Source organism: Eretmochelys imbricata, chromosome 1 (genome assembly GCF_965152235.1).
Source record: "Eretmochelys imbricata isolate rEreImb1 chromosome 1, rEreImb1.hap1, whole genome shotgun sequence".
Classification (NCBI taxonomy): domain Eukaryota; kingdom Metazoa; phylum Chordata; order Testudines; family Cheloniidae; genus Eretmochelys; species Eretmochelys imbricata.
The window spans coordinates 36,836,174-36,858,423 of NC_135572.1; the positions used below are offsets into that span (position 1 = coordinate 36,836,174).

At 40.0% G+C, this 22,250-nt stretch overlaps 1 protein-coding gene across 8 annotated transcripts in view; it reads left to right on the forward strand.

Moving 5' to 3' along the window:
• Positions 1-22,250, forward strand: part of GRIA4 (glutamate ionotropic receptor AMPA type subunit 4) — a 294,730-nt gene that overhangs the window by 262,832 nt on the left and 9,648 nt on the right. For 3 of the 8 annotated variants that reach the window (XM_077805819.1, XM_077805839.1, XM_077805849.1), the window contains one exon: positions 12,501-12,615. The exons of 3 other annotated variants lie outside the window; for them this stretch is intronic. In XM_077805819.1, the coding sequence (XP_077661945.1) occupies positions 12,501-12,615 (115 nt within the window). Of the gene's footprint in view, positions 1-12,500; positions 12,616-20,213; positions 20,329-22,250 lie in introns of all 8 variants that reach the window. 2 more of the 8 variants (XM_077805810.1, XM_077805830.1) reach the window with 1 other exon arrangement.

Below are 22,250 nucleotides of genomic sequence, written 5' to 3' on the forward strand. Positions count from 1 at the left end.
AAGTTTACAATCGAGGAGTTCTACTATATCACTGGTTGTTTCTGGGTGTACAGGTAGCAGTAGTGTCAATAGTTCACTTTTTCAGCTTCACTCAGCAAGCAGGCTTCAGCTTTTCCTCTCATTGTGGACCTTGCCATGATTATCCATGTCATTGTCACCTCCTAACTGGATTAGTGCAGTGCACTCTACATGTGTCTACCCTTGAAGACCGCTCAGAAACTGTAGGTAAGGCCGAGTGCCTCTGTTCCCATTTACTTAGCAGTGTTTTGCATATGAAGCATATTACACATGTATACCACAGATGACACAGCTTCCCATTTCATTTCTGGGAGGAATTCCTGGTGTTGGATTTGATCTATAGAGTTTTTATGATCTGGCTTAGCGACCGCCTCTGGCAGTTAAGATCAGCTTGGACTCTCAAGCTGACAGGCCCTAGGTTTGTATGACAAGGGCAGGATCAATGGTGGGTCTTCAGTTCTGGAGATCACTTCCTCCTTAGCCTGAAAAAGACCAAGTATGTTGATGGTCACATCAAAATGCTAATTATCATAGCAACTCTTATTACAGATATGTTTTTCCACCTGAAAGGAAGCCTGTGTTATGAAAATAATGAAGAAAAAAATGAGAGAGAGACTCATAGGTCACATAACTAACACCCAACCAGTGATCAGTTGACAAAGAAATGAGAAAAGTGCTAGGGTATGCTTTGCAAATTAATATACAACACATTGAATATACTGAAAAATGCACTAAATTTAGTATTTAGGGAAATATTAACCACCCAGTATGGTACATAAATAACAAGAAAGAATCTGGAAGCAGAGATATTAATTGTTGCCAGGCATTACATCTCATGAAATAAGGCAAGCCATTTTTTCATAGATATTGGCTCTAATTATTTTTAATGAATTCAGTTCAGCTATTGTTTTTTCCCTTTTGTGTGACTGAGTTTTACTGGCCCAAATGTTCAAAGTAAATACATTTCAAAGTTTCGAGAATGTGTATCTGTGGAAATGCAAATCTAAATTTGGACACTCAAGCTTTCATTCCAGAAGTCGTTTTGCCCTCATCCAGCTGGAACAGAAACAATACCGGGTGGTTTAACTGACCAACCACAATTAAGCAACATAGTTGAAATTTTCAGTATTCTGAGCCAATCTATAGATTGACAAAATCCAGAAGATGTTTGTCACATAATTTTAAATGGCATATACATTTCAGAAGACTGCAAAAGCATTCCACAAGTAGGAAAACAGGTTAGTTTAATCAGATAAATTATTATTTACCTCTACCAGCCATGGCCCTACTGACACACAATATTATCTTGATCTGCTGCATTTTTCTCCTCTGTAGTTCTCCTGTATGGTTCTGCAATGACAAGCCTCTTGGTGTTTGTCAGAGAAAGGTTCTGATTAATTAATTTGTACTCTGTATTTCATTGTAAACATCCTGAAACCCAGGAGATTGTAATGTAGCTGATAGAGTGGGCAGGAATTGGCCTTCTTCCACTTCCTTCTCTTTGATCAAAATGAAGCATAAGAAAGAGAGGAAAGGAGAGGGTTGATGGTAGAAGCCTGTCTTTACGTGACAGAGACTGGAAAACAGAACCCTAGTAATAGTTCCACATCTTGTAAGAATCAAGAACATGTCAAAGTAATATTGCCAACACTGCCATGAGCAGGTGTTTGGCTTTTTCTTGGGTGACACTGATTTGCAGATGACAGAAACAAGCATTACTTCCGATGATTACCTAGGAAGGTAGTGGAATCTCCTTCCTTAGATATTTTTAAGGTCAGGCTTGACAAAGCCCTGGCTGGGATGATTTAATTGGGGATCGGTCCTGCTTTGAGCAGGGGGTTGGACTAGATGACCTCCTGAGGTCCCTTCCAGCCCTGATATTCTGTGATTCTATGATGAGCTAACCCTCAGAAAAACATCATCAGAACTGCACACCCAGCTGCACTGTTATCAAATTCTTCTTTTCCAGAATTTCCAGAATTTCCAGCTGCCATTGCAACTGAAGCAGCAGCAACAGCAACTCCTTTAATATCCTACACCAGTACAAGTGTAGTGCCAGCTGGTGTCTAGGTCTTCCTAAGCATCACAGTACTTGCTGAAAATATTCTTGAACCAGATCATTAGCTCACAATTTTCTCAGTGAGACAACTGGCTTTTTCTTGGACATGGAGCTGTGTTGCTTACCAACACTACCACTATCTGTCTCACAACTGCCCTAAATTTTGGCATAACAGGAGAGGTTAGTGAAAGAGCACCTCAATGCTTCATGCAGGAGCTAGATTCTTAGCTGGGGTAAACTAGCATAGCTCCATTGGCTTCAACGGTGGCACAAATCGAAATGCCCTTTTTCATGAAGAAAATATAATTTGCTAGCAGCAGCTGTATTGCACAACTGAAAAGAACAACAGGGGCCAAAGCACATGTCCCTCTGAAGCGAAGTGGGGTTGTAGTAACTTTGGCCTGTATACCGGTAAAAGATCGATGGGATTTTTGCATAGCTATGGACTCTCAGTGCTTAGATTCTATAGTGAAGGTACTGTAATAATAATTTTGAAAGCTAGATGACATGACACTTTAACTGAGCAGCATTTATGTTCCATTGATTATTGTTTTATGGTACAATGCACACAACACACGTGATGGTGATGTATTGCAGAGCCATCTGACATTGTGCATTTACCACGCATGTTTGACTGTATCACTTCTGCCCATTAATGCATGACCCTGGGGCTTATATTAACTTTCCAAACCTCTGAACAGATGCAAAAAACCCACCACAAAACAGAAAAAAACATCCTGCCGGAAAAAACATCCTCATCCCCCAAATGTCACATAAATTAAAAGAGAAAAAAAGCAACAGGATCACCAAGATGTGCACATGGCTGCCTGAGTTACTGCACAGCTGAACTTATTATCACCCCCAGTCTCCTTCTGCTGCTTCTCCCCTTCTCGTCTATGACCCTTACTTCCTGTGTCTTGTGACATTAAGATCATATGTGTTCCAGGCAGGAACCATGGATCTGATTCTCCCGCGCTCTTCATCTTACATAGCCATTTACCTCTTAACAAAGTTAGTGTAAAACACGACCACACTGATATTCAAGCAATTGTTATAAATTGCTGGGCCTGACTGTGCTCACACATGATTTATACCAGCAAAAAGGACCCACAATCCATTTTAATAGAGCTCCCCTCAATTTACACCTGTGTAAGGGTGAAATCCGCCCATGGAAACCAGGGTAATCAGTCTTTATGTAAGTGCAGTGGAAAGGAGGTGAACAGCTGAAATCCACTTCTCTAAGCCAGGAGACTGTAGTGCAGTCCACCCATCCCACACATACCCTACAGCTATTAATCCAGTGTGAAGACTGGAAGAGTAGCTTCAGTCCCTCTGCACCAGTTGAACAAGATGTCAGGGCTACAGGATCCATGTCTACATATACCTTGTGTCCCCTCCCCTGGCCTGCTCCCTGCTTGGCCTTCCACACAGGCCTGTGTTGGACTAGCACCTTGACCCTTTATGTTGTACACAGGGGATGCTGAGGCAACTATTTGAAGTGCCTCTGTGCAGCCCCTATGCAGGGTTTAAACATGGCAAAGAGCTTTGCAATGGCCACATCAGAGTGAGAGAAGAATCAGGCTAGATATTAAACACCTTGAATGAGGAGTGTCCATTTTAAAACATTACATTTTAAGTGAGTTCTTAAAAATTATTTTAATAATTGATTTTGAAAACGTTTCACTGAATTAAAGTGTGTGAAACCTCAGAATCCTCACACTAGCAAGATGGAATTTTCAAAGCGGTCAGCAGGGGTCTAACTCTACACTGCAAGAAGTCAATGGTAAAACTCCCACAGATGGGCTACAGTTATACCATTGCTGAGCACTTTGGGACTCCCACTCCCAGTCTTTGCTGGAACATGTATTCCCAGTTTCAGGCTTTGGACTGCTGCTGCTTATCTGCACAATTCTGCCCCTTGGAATCAATAGAAAAATTCCCACTTTGAAAAATTCTGTTGCTAGGTAGGGAGCAGGCTGTTAGTGCAGGCAAAAGCAGCCCTTGACTCAGGGAAACTGGTTTTCTGTTTCTACATTAAACTTTGCACTGGGTGAATACAAAGAATAACCCCACATGATTGTCTGAGAGCCCCATGTTTATAACTAAGCTTTGTGGAAAGCACAGAAGGATGCTGAGGGGCTGATTCTACTCCCTTGCTTGCCGAGATCAGCTGTTATATCTGCCTATATTAAAGTATTTGTTTAATACCAGGAAGTGATTACAGTGGTGTGGTTGGAGACCCTCCTCCTCCACCCCCTCCCACCCCCCCAAAATAGCTTGGAGTTTGGATAAATATTTTGAACAATAGGAAGCAGAACCTCAGCTGTTTACATTGTCTTATAGCCACTGGATCTGCCCCAATGACTTCATGTATTTCATTTGTGTTAAACACACACAGTTTTGTCGGGTTTATTATTATTATTAAACCATTTCTTCCTTCTGGCACCCATGTGGAATTCCCATTGAGCACCAAGGAAATGCCCCATGTTTATTTATAAGGTCCAGTTCAATTAAGCGAGCTGAGTGCCTGGGAGGGTCCATGGGAATTGTAGATGATTAGTACCTCTGAAAATCAGCCCTCTTGTGTACGTTGTTAACTATGGAGTAAGATCTCTAATTTTAGGCACCCAAGTCTGAAAATTTTGAGGTGTGATTCAGATTTCCAATCTGTAAAATGAGGGTAATAATCCTTACTCAGGTTATGAGGATGTTGTGACTCTTCGTTCTTAATGTTTGTAAAGTGTTTTAGGATCTTCACATGGAAGAAGTGATAGAAGCCCAAAGTATTATATTGAAAAATGTCAAATATAAATTACATTGGTTTGTAATTACAGTATAGAAAACAGTCAGCATCACACTACTAGTATCCCCCAAACTCTCTCTCTTTCTGTTATATTTAAATGGGTAAACAATATCTTTAATTGTAAATATGGTGCTTACTGCTGATTACATATAGAACATATCCTAGAAAACTTTCACGTTTGTAAGGTTTAAGAATCTCGGACCAGATTGTCAAAGTTATTTAGGCACTTAAAGATGCAGATAGGCACCTAGTAGGATTTTCGAAAGCGTGTAAGTGCCCATTTCCCATTATTTGTTGGAACTAGCAGTCTCTGCATCTTTAGACACCTGAATATCTTTAACAATCTGGTTTAAGGGCCCCAATTCAACAAAGTACTTAAGCACTTATTTAAATCCCATTAATTTATATCCCTTCATTGAGATTTAAGAGTAGTTACATGCTTAAGACCTTTGCTGAGTAGGGGTGGGATTACTCGTGTGCTCATAATTAAGTGGCCAGTGGCACCTTAAAGACTAAAAGATTTATTTGGGCATAAGCTTTCATCGGTATCTGAAGAAGTGGGTTTTTTACCCACGAAAGCTTATGCCCAAATAAATCTGTCAGTCTTTAAGGTGCCACTGGACTCCTCATTGTTTTTGTGGATACAGACTAACACGGCTACCCCTCTGGTAATTAAGTGTGTGTTAAAGTGCTTTGCTGAAATGGTACCATAAGGCCTGATTCTGCTCTCATTTACCCCAATGTAAATCAGGAGTAACTCCACTGAAGTCAGTGAAGTTACACCAGAATCAAAGATAAGTGAGAACAGAATCAGACCTTCATTTCCTTTTGATGAAGAAACATTACCCCATAAATAACAACCAAATTGCTCAGTCATAATCTTAGTAGGGAGTCAAGTCCAATTTAAGCTAATAATTATTTATTTAATATAAACTGTGGGTCAAATTTTCAACGGGGTCTCAAAGCCAGACTGTAAATGTACTTGAATTTTCAATTACACGTACAATCTGTTCATGTCTGTTACTTATGTTTTTAAATTATAGTATTTGCACATAATTTGCTTATGCAAATATCATTTCGGTGTGTAAATATTTTGTATGTATAAATACCAGTACATGAAGAATTGCTCCTGCAAGTGATTGCACATGCAAAATTAGAGACTGCATTTTAGAAAGTTTGTCCTTAGACCTTTGAAGTGACCAGATTATGTTTTTCTTTTAAATGTGCATCCTGCCTTTAGATTTTTTTATTATTATTATTTCCACTGTGGATCTTTCAAGTCTTCTGAGAAAAAATATCAGATATACTTTGGATAGATCTTTCTTAGTAAGGGAATGCTTACTTCATTCCTAATTTATTAAACATATCCAACTACTTTCATACAATTTGCACTCCATTTGTTTTGATGAATTGTCAAACACATGCAGATTGTACTGGTATTAGACTCTAACGTCAACACTTTCCAAAACATCATTAAAATAGGTAGTCAAAAAAACAGACACATTTTTACTTTTTGCAAGATAAGATGTGATTTAAATTATTCTGTATGATAAATAATTTCAAAGGCTGATGTGAATAGGCTATAAACAGGCGCCAACAGGTATTTTACAAAATATCTCTGTGGCAGATTCTCAACTGCATCCAAGCAGAGCTAGAATGTAGTGAGAGGAGAGGCTGTCCAGGAGTCAGTTGTGGCTTTCTGATCCTGAGCCACCTGGCCCTGGTGCGAGTTACAGTGATAAGAGGACAGCTCTAACTTGTACCACTAGCATACAGTCCCTGAGCTCAGCTGCATCACATCCCTTCCCCACCCACACCATCCCCAGAACTTCCCTCCTACTATGCCATGAGTGGTGAGGAGCTGGGACAGGAAACAGCTATGCCTACAGATAGCTCCTCTTCCACAGGTGGAATCCTCCGCGGCTTTAAATCCACTTTTGTGCTGCTTGGGCCAGATCCTTAGCTGTTGTAATTTGTTATCACACCATTGACTTCACTGGAGAGCTGACAATTCCCACCAGGTGGGGATCTGCCCCCTCATGCAGTGCAAGGTGGACTTAGGAACCAGAGAATCCAGTCCTACTCTTTGACCCAGTTATGCCTGAACATAGACCTATTTATATAGTCTCTTCCTAAAACATGTTTCTTATCGTATTGATCATGAGCCTACTCTTAGTCTAGATTTATCTGGACTAAGAAGAAGGAAAGTACCTTTCATTTTACCTTTATCAGTAATGCAAACTGAAATATCAGATGTACTGTTGGTCATTCAAGTCCGGAGTGAATACACTGGTTCACTAATTCCCTAGATTTGTATGACTAATCTGAGCAGTTGAAAGTAGTGATGGGCTCCAGACACAAAATTCAGATTTATATCCAGATTTCAAACACCCCAATTTCTAGGGATGGTTTTGGATCTGGGGCTCTGGTTTGGCCCATTGTAAAGATAGGATCAGAATCCAGGTTTGGATTTCTGATGGTCCGCGGGTGTGTGGATCAGGGGTTTTGGTTCAGACCAATTTCTAGGTGAGCTGGCTGTAAATTCCAAGTAAGAGTTCTTTTGTTGCTTTCCCAAGTGGGCAACAGTGTGTATTGGAAGGCACTTTTCTGTGCTGTTTTCACAGATGTCTGATTCCCTCAACAATGTTAGTCAATATGCTCAGTCTCTCACAATGCTAGAAGAGGAGTCACCTGGCTCCCCCATCCTCTGTCAACCACCTTTCTCAGTGTCTCCTGATGAGGACACAAACTCAGGAGGCCTCAGGGAAACCACTTCGATACACTAATATTTTTATCCTTCAAATGCTCTAAAATATACTAGTGTATTTAAATGGCTCTAAAATGGTGAGCTATAAAATAATGCTATAGTTTAGCAATACTCCCTTAAAGTGTTTTCAGCAAGTCAGTGTACTTCTGTGTCTACTATTTGGTCACTACTACAGGAGAACAATATCAGGGCAAAATTCCACCATCATTTGCACCTGTGAAATCCCAGGTAAGCCATGGGAGATGCTCAAGTTCAAATGAGGGCAGAATTTCACCCAGGATGCCTCCTGCTACTTTATTGAGTGATGCCCAGTGTAAATTTCATCTTGTTAACTACTGCCATGATCCAAAGCCTGCTGAAGTCAATGAAAATCTTTCCACTGATTCTAGTGAGCTTTGGACCGGACTTATATAATGATTTTTTTTTAACTGGAAGACTTCTTATTCCTTTCCAGACTTGTATTTATTTTTTGTAAAGAACTGTGCAGTTCTTGCATACAACCTGCACTGTTCTCCGTCTGGATCATTCTACTTTTTGTTAACTGTCAAAGACGTACCTCCAAATGGCACTATTAAATACAGTGAACTAATAGCCCAAACCATCTGGGAAGTTTTTTGGAAATTATTACTGAAAAATTGATCTTTAAAAGATATAACAGTAAGTAGAAATTGAAGCTGTGCTTGTTATTGTTACTGTGCTCTTCCTGCATGAGGAGACATGTAATGGTTTTAACAAATCTCTCCAGGATTCCCATGCTGTAACTCTGTACCCTGTGTGTACCGCTGCTTTAACAGTACCCAAGATCCATACATTGAAAACGCTGTACATGCACTCAAAGAATAATGAACTGAGGGATAGATTGGAAACAGTTGCAATATACGAGGAGGCAGATTTGGCTAAACTGATTTGACTGTTGTGTCCAAGGATTCTGTTTTCCCTATTAATATTAATAAAATGCTTATGAAGATTTTAATAAGTATACAAAGTAATAGTAAGTATTACGGGCCAAATCGCAAAGTACTTATTCTGTTTTTGCTGTTTAATCTTTATTCATGCAAAAGTCTCGTTGTCTTCATTGGAGTTTTCAATGGAAGTTTGGCCTGAGTGAGGACTTTAGGATTTGTCCCTATTTTGGATAGCAATTTTGCCACTCGTACTCATGTTATGTAGAACTTCTCCTAAGTAAAGAACTACTTAGCATGAGTAAGAGTGATGAAATCTACTCTCCAGGCTCAGATATATTTTCAATTCAAAGTAATCATCATCAAACCTGTTGAGAAATTTCTGCTTCACAATGACATTTCTGTACCAGTCTGCTGTCTGAGCATAGAATTTCTCTGTATGTTTCACTGGGAAGAGGGCAGCAGTTTATTGACATATTTTGAGGTGTACCCTGATAACAAAGCAATGGAAAGAGCAGTGTGAAACTAACCTGTTTTTACATGGCCTACTAGATGTAACGAGGAATACAATATGTTAGAATTAGAAACAATAGAGCTTAATTTCAGAACAATGATTGCATCTTAAATTCTCATTTACTTCTCCATCCTTTTTATTTCCATTTTTCTATTGTGCTGTGAAACTGTCTATGGATATGGCTAATAACCCTGCTAAATAACCCTCTCATGAATGGGTGGGTTTTTTGTATTTGGGGGAGGGGTGTTTGATTGGTTTTTAGGACTTGTATCATGCAGCTGCAGCTGCTCTAAAAGATTATGGAAAACTTTTCCTCACTAACCTTTAATACTTTTACAGATAAAAGTAGAATACTTGGTAAATGAGAATAATGTCCCGCGTCCAGATTGAAATTAAAAAAGAGGTTTAATTCTTCAGTGTCTTTTAAAAAAACAAACATGTCTAGTTTTTTATATACAGATTATAACAGTGACCTTGAATAGCCAGAAGAAAGATCTAAGTTATATGAACATTAACCTGAAAAATCTTCCGAAACTTGTAGTACTAAAGGCAAAATCCTATTATTAAGTTGTTAAATTTTTGCTCTGTTCTTAGGAAAAAATTTCTGAAGTCAGTGAGAGATCTTTGCCTGAATAAGGACTCAGTCAAAATTGAATAATGATTTCAGGATTTAAGGCTTTTTATCAGTCATAACTGAAGTAAAAGGAAAGTCTCCACTTACTTGAATAGGCACTGATTGAGTTCTTAGCCCAGAGAGGACATATAATATGGTTTATGTTGAAGATCATAAATATACTTTTTAGAAATTACAAAAGAGCAGCTAAACTATTATGTCTGTAGTGGTGCCAAGTATATCTCATTTAAATAATACGCATGATTCAGCTGCATTTAGGCCTTGAGTCAGCAACACACTTAAACATGAGCCTGACACTGAGCACACAAGCAGCTCCATTGAAGTCACAGGCTTAAAGGTAGGCATTTGTTTAAGTGCATTGCCAAACTGGTGCCTTACCTGGGGCTGCTCCTGAGAGGCAGCTCATCTCCCGGTTACAATATCCCTACCACACCTATTTAATCAGGCCCAAGCTGTGCAGCCCTGGCATTCAGCAGCACGATCCTTGGCATTACTCTTTGAGGTGCTGAGCAATATGACTGAGGGTTGCAGACTCTGGCGCTATATTAGACCCTCTTCCTGCTGCCATTGAAACGAGCGGGAATTTTCACCATTGACTTCCCAGGGCAGCAGGCTCGAGCCTTACATGTAAAACTTTTTCAAAACAGAGAATATGGTTCAGTATCAAGGAAACAAGGCTGCTGGGACCAGCTTCCATCTTGGCCTCAATTCTGCAGTCCTCACTGAGGTAAAACTCCCATTCAAGTTAATGGAAGCTTTGGCAATTCTGTGAACGTAGTGAGCAGTCTAAAAGCACAGGCTTTGTATCTAAAAGCTTAATTAGAAACCCATAGTAAATATCTCTGGTTTAGAAGCAATTGCTTCCCAGAACAAAAGGGACAAATGAACAATTTCAATCCAATTTTGCTATTTCTCCTCTCTCTCTAGATCATGACCTATAATTAGAGTACTTATATAAAATTACATTTGTCAGACTGGCTGCTAAATTCCCTTCTAAGGCTTTATCCACAAAGAACAGTCTGTTATCACTCCCAGTACAGCTTATATTTCTCCCTTTTCAGTTTCAGGGGAAGGCAAGCAATTACATTATCTGCATTGACAATCTAATATAAATTTAACTACAATAAAAAGAGAAGCAGACCATAGCTGTTTAGAAATAGTTTCCAAAATTTCAGTTAACCAACAAAGATCTGTCTGGTTTCCAACAGGGGCTCATATGAAAAGGTAGTTCCAAGCAATAAAAGACAAAGGAGATGTTCTAAAATAGGAATTTACCCAATAAATAGGAATGTATCTGTCCCTGTGTGAGGTGGCAAACTCCATGAGTTTGCACTCAATGTGTTTCTGATCTGTTGCTTCATCTCTGGAGCACAGGTGCCCCTTTCCTACTGAACAAAGGGTTCCACCATCAGACTCAGATGGGATGCCCCTGAGATCCATGGAATCGCAGTCACCTCTTTGGCGATCCTGTTCAGCTTCATTCCCTCCTGATATCTCCTATGACTCTTGGCAGCAGGAGTCCTATAGGAGCCCTGTTGCCAAAGAATCTCCCACTTGCTCTTTCTTCCAGACCTTCCTCGCAGGGTTCCACATTAGGGAGAGGGACAGCAGGTAAGTCAATGTCCCCACTGAAGTCCTTCAGAGTTACTGATGGGAAGATGCCATGGACAGAGGAAGTCCTCTTCCAGTCCCTGCCCAGCCTCCACAGAGGGATTTCAATAGGGACAAGCAACGGGAGGGGGAAGTGGTGCTTCCTGAGCTTCGCCATTTGTACATGGGGACAATAACATTTACCTTCCTTCCATGAGTGAGGTCAGGATTTATTATTTAGGGATAGATTCCTGCTAATCTTTTCACAGGGGCATAGGGGAAGAGGAAGGTAGCATGAAGCATCCCCTACTCACCCCGCCCACATACACACACACCTTGTGCTAGGGCTGGCCAGAATTGCAGTCCCTGTGCTGAGGAGATCACGGACTACAGTTGCCCCTGTGGATGTGAATGGTGCCCCAACATTACCTGCCCTCACCACATCAGCCAGCAGACCTGCTGGATGTCTAGGGGGAAATATGCTGCACACCTTAAAGGGAGGTAGCTCTGTCTGTGCTCCCCACATCATGTAGGTAAAGTGTAAACATGTGAAGCATTGTATAAACTCTTATTAATAATATGCATGATTAAATATTGATTTAGCTGTCTAGCTTTAGGCTTTGTGACACATATCAATTCATTATTTAAAACATCATTATGATCATTAAGAAAGATATGAGGCAGTGCATCCTAAACAGCTGTTAAACCTCCAAAAAGGTGGTGAATGCAGGATAAATGCCTTGATAGATTTAATAATCAACCAGTTTTTAAATAATTGTAGTCCTTAGTTTAAAATATTTTATAGCTCTAACAATAACACTGCCTATCTAAAAAAAAATCTAGACCCATATTGACCTGTTTCTCTAAGTGTTCATATTCAAAACAGACTCAAGCTAACCAGAAATATAAATCCAGCATGACTTAGTATTATTTTACAAAGATGCTCAGATAACTGTTTGGTTGGTTCATAGAATGTATAGAATTTTACTTGCTAAAAGCTGGGTCATTTAAAAAAAGTCTGTTGTATTCTGGAAACACTTTTTTTGCCTCTGAAAGTAAGCAAAATTATTTATACTGTCAGGAGGGTTGTCAAATGGAAATGAGAGGTTTATTTAGTGTGTGGATCAAGCTTATAAAAGAGCTTAAGTCCTCATTCCTTCTAACATCTTAACAGCTGTGCAGTTTCTTACAAAATATGTTTTATCGTTTCAAGAAATGCTGTTAACCTCGCAGTTTTAAAACTGAATGAACAAGGCCTCTTGGACAAATTGAAAAACAAATGGTGGTACGACAAAGGAGAATGTGGCAGCGGGGGAGGTGACTCCAAGGTTAGCCTCAATGTCACCAAAGCGGGTAAACAGTATGTAAAGTAATCGGTGCATCTGCTGGGGCTTTACCTGCAACCAAACAAACTTCAGTATTGCTAGTAACCGCGCTCAAGATCCAGATGTATGTGATTACTGTCAAAGCAAAAATATTTGCATTCATTGCAAGTTTCTCAAGTGGAACTTGTTTAAGCTATGAATTCTATCATCAATCCTCAGAAACCTTCCTGTGTCAAGGGTAGATGACCTGCGCCCTATGCAAAAAGATACAAGACCAGAGCCATCTCAAAGCTAGGTCTAGTGAACAAGCAACAGGAGACCCAGAAGCAAATATGAGCATCAGACTCCTCATTTTCTGGACTGCATTGCTCCTATGTGTTTTTTCCTAAATATTAGAGGAAAGTGGAGCAACTCAGCTCTGCCTCCTCTTAGCAGCGGCTCAGGATGTACTGGCTCAGGAATTTTCTATTTATACAAATTTCCAGCTAAAGTATCCGATACACTGATGCGATTTCCAGTTAAAATAGCACACACTGGAATGTTGTGTTACATTACCTGGAAGCTGAAATTCATGTGCATTCCCTAGGAAAAAAGTTAACTGGTAATTGCAGCTCTCTCTTATCCTTCACCATGTCAACAGCTCTGAATTTTAGGCCGTTACTAATGCCCTGGATAAAGTTAACCTACTTTTCCTTCATTTCATCTAAACTGAGACTTTCAAATGGCCTGTCACATAACTTGTTTTGCCTTCTCACATCAGCATCCATTAGGCAAACTAATGTGTGCTGAAATGGCGTAGGGGAGAAATTAAGATACTAAAAGTAGCCCTCGATGTGCCAATCAAACACTCTTCAATATACATTTGTGTGCATGGGCGTGTATGGAATATAGAGAGAATACTACATGGGTAACTGTGAAGATACAAGGCTATCTATATTGAGGGGTTCTGGTGGTGCTGAGGAAACCCAACATGTTTAATTAGCCTTCTTTACAGTTTCTTACATTGTATTTTTTCTCCTCCCCTTCTTCAACCCTCCTTTCCTGACACTCTGCCCTTGCCGCAGAGACCACTTCTTGTGCCGCTCTGCACTCACCCAGGTCTGGTGTCCTAGTCCTCTGTTGTTTGCCTTCCATCCTGCTGCTCTATCAAGTTTTTTTCCCCACGGGTCTGCTGGCCACCGGTTACAGTTTTAAAAGTGGTCTTTAGTTTCTTCTCCTAAGTGCATGTGGACGTGAAGTTCATTGGCACTTACTGCAACTGCAGATAACTTCTTGTAAGAAAGCCTATTTGATGTGCCATAAAATTCTCATCTTCCCTTTTTTTTTTTCCATAATACTCCATCCAAGTTACCACTGGCCTGAAGTTTCACTCACTGTGAAACTTCACTGTTGGGCTTTTTAAAAAATACTATATAATAGAATATATTATAGAAATGTCATGGAGGTTATACTACGCTTGTGAATGAACACTTTTTTTCCTATAATGTATCTGAATCATCCCAGAAAATCTCAGGAAAAACTTCCTAACTGTAAGAACAGTAAGGCAATGGAACAGACTGTCTCGGGAGGTTGTGGAAGCCTCTTCACTGGAGGTTTTCAAAAGGAGGTTGGAGAGCCATCTGTCTGGGATGGTTTAAACACAACAAATCCTGTACCTTGGCGGGGGGTTAAACTAGATGATCTTTGTGATGCCTTCTAACCCTGTGTTTCTACGGTTCTATTATCTGTTTGAAATATAAAACACAAACCTATGCTTAATGTTTCAAATCAACATAATGAGATAACTGCCTTAGAACTCTATCTGCCTTAACATCTGCTATTAATAACCCTGGTAGATAGGGACCACATGCAATGAGGTAGAGGAGGGCAGCCAGCAGAGGGAGAAACAGGATGTCCTAGGCTATCAGAGGGAAGATGGAGGTGGCCTGGTGTAGAACGCTCAGCAGGGGAACAGGGAGTGAAGGGTGGGGCGGGAAGTGACTGCATGGGGAGGGAGAGGAAAAACCAGTAGTCGGGGAGGAGAGAGCTAGGAATGCAGCTTCATGAAGTAAGGTGCCGGAACTGCATGCACAATGAGAACTGGACACACTGCACAGGGGAGTGTAAAGAGTGTGACACAGGGAAAGTTGAGACTGCTACATCACAGTAGGAAGGATGGTGGATAAAGGGAGTATTATCAGGGATAGACAACACTGGGAGGTGTAATATATAAATGCTGCATAGCTGCAGCATCTGTTTTTATAAAAAATACAGATGCCTGAACTCTTGACTGGCTTAATATAAATGTTTTATTGACATTTATCTTTTACAAAATTCCTTGTTTTGAAGTAAAGCTACAGATCCACTAATAATCTTACAGGGTCTGATCCACTGATGTCAGTGGGAGTCTTTTCATTGATTTCATTGGGCCCTGGGTAAGGCTTTTATATTCTCTCTCTTTTTTTTTTCTTTTTTTCGTGTCGGAGGATCAAGTTAGCAGAACATAGAGAACAGAACCACATGATGGTCTGCTGTACTGCTAACTGCTACAAACAGTAGTTCAAGTCCATGAGTCAGGCCCTTAATCAGAGTCCCTTTTTTGATTTGTATAAAGTTAAAAAAAAATGATTGGATTGAGTCCAATTCTAGATTACAGTATTCTACACTCTCCCTGATGAGATTAACAACCTCTCCCCCATCCTGAAAGCAATACAGCACTCTAGGCCTACACGGCCAAACTGATCTGTGCCCGCTGATATTCAGCCAACCAGCCAGCACACACAACCCTAAACCCAAAGCATTCCTTCATGGTCATGCCAAGGGACACACTGTAATCAATTTTAAATTGCTCAGCAACTCTCAGAAGGAGTTTAGCATCTTGTGAAACCAGGCCCTTGCAAACTCCTAGATCCATTCTGTGCTCTTAAACTAAAGATTAGTATATAGTACTGATGTACCAGCCCTCACCATTTTTGTTTTAACCCCAACTACATAAAGGAAAGGTCTCCAATAATTCAGAAATATAGTTCATTAGTGTTCTGTGGTTACCAGTTCCCTTCAAGATCTCCATGTCACTAATTTATAGCTCATATTGACTTTCAATAAGATTTAGTGCTAACGTCACTTTTGAAAATAGCACTTAGGTGCTTTTGAAAATAATAACCCAAGTCTTAAACACATGCTGCCTCAGGTGTACATGATAACATTAAACTCCTTCAAATACACCGGACCATCGCTAGAACGCGAGATTTGGGATCCATGTGCGGTACCGCGTTAACGCGGGGACCCCATTAAAATGAATTCCAATTAAAGTAATTAAATTTGGGATCCATGGCCGCAACCGCGTTATATGCGAATTTGCGCTATATAGACGAGCGTTCTAGTGAGGGTCCAGTGTATAGTTTTTGCCATTTAATTTCCATTTCTTTTTACAAAAATAAGAGAAAACATTGAACAATAGCAATAAAACTGGCTCTCTACTTCTGTTTGCCACGCACATGCTAATACAATGCTCCTCTTCTTTCATTTAGTGGATGGACTGGCCTTATAACTAATTAAAGGCTTAGTCACAAGTGCTTCTATTGCATAGCAATTATCCCCCTCTTTTAAATTTTGCAGTGGTTTTAGAACCACTCCTTGCTGTAGCTCTTGGTGCTGCATGTGCCCATTAGTGCAGTGTTGTATGATATTAAATTAGGATCATTTTTCACAATTAAATTATTCAAGTTTTATGCCATTATAATTTTTAGTTCCCAACATAAAAGTCAGGGCCTCACCCTTTTGAACATAGTTCCTCCCACCAGTAAATGGGTGAAGATGGAACAGGAAAGAACGACAGGAAAGCCAGGTGGGGAAGTTGGTAAAATAAAAAATAAAGAATGTCTTTAACTGCATATTATTCTCCCTGGCCCCTATCCCCCAGTCTTTACTTAAAGACTGCCACTGACTTTAAATTGGACTGGAGATTTGGATCTTCTTCACTACAAAATCCTAAAATTCTTATGATATACAGTATATGCAGTGTGACTATTTAGATAGTATGGGACAAATTCTGCTGTTTTACTCCAGATTCACACTTATGTAAATTAGAGCACAATTTGCTCCTAGTACTGCATGTGCAAAGCTGGGTGTAGAAAGATTTATACCACCTCCAACATTACATAATGGGTCAGATCTTCAGCTGATGTAAGTTGACTTCAATAGAGCTACACCAGCTTACACTAACAGAGGAGCTGGCCCAACTTTTTTAACTTGAGTCCCTAGCCATGTTTTTTAAAAAAAATCATATTAATTATCATTTGGCAATATAATGTACAGTATACAGGACTGAACTTGGTGGAAAATTTAATTCCAGATAAGTTATCCATTTTATGTTTCTGTACTACCCTTCTCTAATATGCCGTAAATCATATTGACCTAGATTCTGCCACCCTTAAAATCAATGGAGCTACTTACCAAATATGTTTCTACTCAATGTGGGAAAGGTTGGTAGCATCTGACTGTTTGACAGGTGTGGTTAGAAAAATCTAGGACTTGAAGGAGAGATTTTCAAAGAAACAAAGGGTCACGACATATTCAGTTCCCACTGAAAGCCAATGGGATTTGGACACTTAACTCTCATTTGTGCCTAAAACAAAACATTATTCTATATGAATTTTTGTGAAGAACTAAAATACTAAAATACTAAAATAAAGTAACTGTAGTCTGGTTTTGATAGAAATTTTGCAAGCCTCTAAAGTTCCATTTAATTTTGAATGTGTTTTTTAAACTCAGACTTTCAGATCACTTTTAAATCTGATAATTTCTTCCTAACTTTAATATCTACCTATGATATCACACGTGGCTCATTTAAAGATGGACACAAATACAATTTTAAAAACATCAAACATTTTTAAATTCCACCCAAAGTGTCGACAGTATTTCGTCATGTGCCTTAATGGTGCTATTTACATAAAAACTAAAGGGAAAAATTCTGTCTCGTCCACACACACAAAATTCCCATTGAAGCATTGGATGGAAGTCTCTAAGGGCAAGCTTGCCTTAGAAGCTGTAGACTGTCAATAGGACAAGTGGCTGAATAGAAAGATTAGTGCTAGAGAACACTGAAACATGGCCTCTCACACAGAGCTCACTGACTGTACTGCTATGGAGAAAATGAAGTTCTTCCTCTATCCTGCCCATTGCAACCAGCTACCTAATACAGAAGGCTGGTTAACTTGCAAATGTAATTTTCCCGTTAGAAAGTAAAAAATCATGAAATTAGTTGTTTTTTCTCAATGAAAAGAAAACCTGAAAGTTCCCGCCAAAGCACTGCGTATGTAGAAGGTGCCTATGGGAGCAGAAAGGATGATACAGATGGATCAAGGGTGGGTGGGAAAGAAGAAAGAAACTCAACATGTGGCAGGTGTTAGGCAGCTTTATGTTCCTAAATTCTGAATGCTTGTGCTGAAATATCAAACAAAAGAGTGGGGAAATTACTATCGACTCCCCCTACACACAGGTAGCCATTGTTCTTGACTGTTCATATACATAATTCATTAATATTTAGCTCCTAATTTTCATCTCACTTAAACCAGTTGAATCTGGAATAACTCCACTGACTTCTGTGAAGTTGCTTTGGATTTTCACGGTGACAACAGAACCTGGTTGTCCCTTCTATGTATATCCTGTGATGTGGCTGGGGATAGAAAGATTCAAATGGGGCGCTGGTGTTGGCCAAAACATTAGTGGTGTTGGCCAGTGGCTATCCAAGCCATATTACAATGTCAATTATTTCACACCTGTAGCAGAAGCAAACAGAGATCATATTAAGAAGCAGCTTGCCAGCATCCCAAACGGCCACCCACTAATTTTAGTTTTCTCAGCTGTTATAGTCTCTGACTCCACTTGCAACCTGCACAGCCTGCTGCCAGGAAGCCTGACAATAAAATGTAAGTTTAAATACTCAACAAGTATAAACTCAAACAATATATCTTTTTTCTGTAGTAGTATCAGTGCATTCTGTATGAACGTAGTGGGGTTGAATTTGAAAGCGTACAAAGTATTGTATTTGCTTACAGAGATCATTAGAGAGTACATGGAAATGTATTGAAGGTAGTCCATATGGATTAAAGGCCATGATCCATAGAGCTAACCTTGGAAGCCTGAATTATTATTTATTTTAATATCTAAATATATTTCTTTATGAGAATTCTGAGAAATATAGTTAAATCAGTTACAGAAACATAATTCGAGCGTGACTAAACCCCTCTTTCTTTTATAGTAACTACTTTAATAGTGTCATTCATTTTTGACATAGTGTCACTAAACTAATTAATGTTTCAGTTGTTTTAGTTATTACAATTTTAAATCTTGCATTTATAGATTATCATTTTAGAAACATTCTGGGTTGTAGCACATTACATGAAATGAGTTCCATCGGAGGAATTGGGTGATATCTTAAACACACAAACTCAAGTTTTGTATTGTGTGATGCTACCAGAACATGTCAGTGCTATTGTTTTCCAATATCTAAGAGTAGCCCATCTATTATACATTGTTTCAGGTTGTCTGCCTCCCTCTCTGGTATACATTGTATATTCATACACACCTGCACATAAATACATATCTATATGCAGGTCACTAAGAATTTGATATCAATGTTTTGAGAGGGAAGGTAAATTAAAGTTCTCATAACCAATTATTATTTGAGTTGTTTTCAGGATAAACTGTCCCAGTGGCAGGAAGGGTGAGCATTAATACAATACACTGGAGATTTTTAATGGAGTTTTGGTAACTTCAGTGTAACCCCACAGCAGCTCATGACTTTGATGCCATGGATTGTGTTTTATATGAAGACTAAACTTGGTTGGATTGTCTTAATCAAATAACCTAACTCGGAGGGCAGGTTCCAAGCAATAATTTATTACCTCACTGGACCCCTTGTAAACACTTACTAAATAAGTGAGATTTAAATATGTTTTATTTTCCAGGACCAACGGGTCAGTGCAAATGATATTGAGTATGGAAACGTACTAAGGCTTGATAGTCATTTCCCTTTATTCTGAGGTTAACAACATTAGGACCTCATCCTGTAAGTTCTCTGCATGCAGAACTACTGCTGAAGTCAATAGGTTTTCTGCATGAAGGATGTTTATAGGGTTGTGCCAATTGATACTGTAAACAAACTTCATGAGAATTAAAATTTCACGTATCTCTATCACAGTGCATGAAATAGCTGTGGTCAAGTTGTATTCTATGAATGTGTACATGTGTACACACACACACAAACTAAAATAAATTGGAAGCCAGGAACACGAAAGTCTTCTATCCAATCTCATTGTATTGAAGACATTTTAAATCTCAGAAGAATACGTTGTTAATGCCGACAAGCCAATAGTTTTGGGTTCACAGTAATTGCATACTATTTATTTAAAAATCTTCCCCAGCAGTATGTGCCTGTTACCTAAAGCGATGGAGCAGGTCCCAGTCATATGTCTGTTTCTAAACCTGGGCCTACAGTACATGACATAGCACCCACTGTGGCCTCTGCTCTGTCACTTTGCAATGCGATTCTATGTAGTTTTACTTGAATAACATAAAATAACATATATAATGTTATTTATGTTATTTTCCACGTGAAGAACTCCTGTAAACCTTGCCGTTTTGAAACTCAGTGAGGCAGGCGTCTTAGACAAGCTGAAAAACAAATGGTGGTACGATAAAGGTGAATGTGGACCCAAGGACTCTGGAAGTAAGGTCAGTCGCTGCAGTTCGGGACCTACTGTTGTGTTCACAAAGCAGTAAAGGGAGTAATGAACAAAATGACATGGTAATAAAATAAATAGCTTTAAACACTCGTTAGAGGATCTGGAGCAAAAAAATGCTTCCCCCACCCTCACTCAAATAGGCATGTGCCCCCACTTTAATTTAAAGAAGCACTATTGCTCTTCCAGGTTTTCAAATGAGGTTGATGTAAAAAAGAAAATAATTGTTGCTTTCCTTTTGAAAAGTAAATCACATCCCATCTTCCTATATTTTTAAGGGTGATTGAAGAGCTTCAAGATGGGTTATTTTTCCTCTGTGTGAGAAGAGCATCTCCATTAACTGCTGTGCAATTTATCCCTTTCTCCATTTGTCCTTATTTGGGAGATGGCCTAGCTGAGTTGTTTGCTTATATTCTGTGAAGGTGAACTCTCAGGCATTCAACACAACAGCCTGGCCTCGTTGTATAGGAACAGGGGTGGAGATAATGTGAATTCTGGGGTGAAAGGGCTTCAACTTTTAGTACTCTGCTTCCTAAAACTCCAAGTATATCATCTCTGGGTTTCAAATCCCAGGCGCCCCCTTACCTCACTGCAAGCCCAAAAATTAAAGAGTCTTAGGGAGTACATCCTCCCCTTCCACTTCCCCTGGGAAGAAGGATTTCAGAAGCAGATATTCTTCTGCTCACTTGAAAGCCCTCTCAGTTAATCCCCGCCATGTATTCCCTTATCATTCTGGGTAAGGTGACCATATTTTCCCAAAGCAAAAATGGTACATGGCACGGGGCTGGCTTGAGGCGTCCACCCCACCCGCACCCGGGGCCAGCCTGAGGGTCCCCTGCCACCTGCCTGCCCGGGACTGGCCCGAGGCCCCCCTCTACCCACTGCACATGGGGCTAGCCCAAGACCCCTGCTGCCAGCCCATGCGGGGCTGGCCTGGCCTGAGCCGCTCTCACGAGCCCTCCCTCCAGCACAGGGCTGGCATTGCCAATTGCCCCTCCTCCCCCCACACATTCTTCCATGCCCCGCTAGGGGTTGCACCCCACTTTTTTGGCAAAACTGGGCATTTCTTCAATTTGCTCATGGCAACTGATGATCAGTTGGCAAGAATAAATGGGACAAATGCCCAGTTTTGCCAAAAAAGTTAGGCCAGCTGGGACAGGGCTTAAAAAAGGGACTGTCCAGGCAAGAACGGGACATATGGTCACCCTAACTATGGGTATCTCAGCAGTTTTCTCCTGGCTCCTCTTTCTACCTCCCAACCTTTGCCCAGAGCCTAAACAGGAATATGAGAGGCATTGACTGGTTGCTGCTTTGTAGCACCAAGAGTGACCCCAAAGGTCAGAGGGAAAAATTAAAGTGAAAATGAGTTTGCCCCCTGTTTCTTACTACATGGCAAGTGAAATCTGAGGAGGGGATTTAAACCAACCAAGAGCAATGCAGCCTCTACTAAGGCAGAAACGTAACTATCATTATCCCTGTGTGTGACAGCTGAGGAGGCTTTCACCTAGCACTTACTTTAGGCCACCATTTCCCCTCAATAAAATCTTCCTTCTTCTTGACCACAAGCATCATGACAACAACTGACCTGACAACAGAGAAGAATGGCCATTGCATCCAAGACCATGAGCCTACAGTAAACTAGCTAAGGGAAGAGAAATGATGCTGGGGTACAAGCATATGCCAGCAGCCAGTCACAACCTGGATTCATGTCCAGGTCTCCTGTGCATCAACATTAGTGTTATCTTCTACTTGTCGGGGCATTAAGCCTACATCAAATAGTGCATCTTTAAATTAAACATTTCTACAAGTAGTGTTTAGTGTTCATGATGAATTAAACTTTCACGCAGTTACAAGAGGTTAACCACTTTAGCTTATAAAACAGAATTTTATAAATATCTTAATGTAAGCAATGTA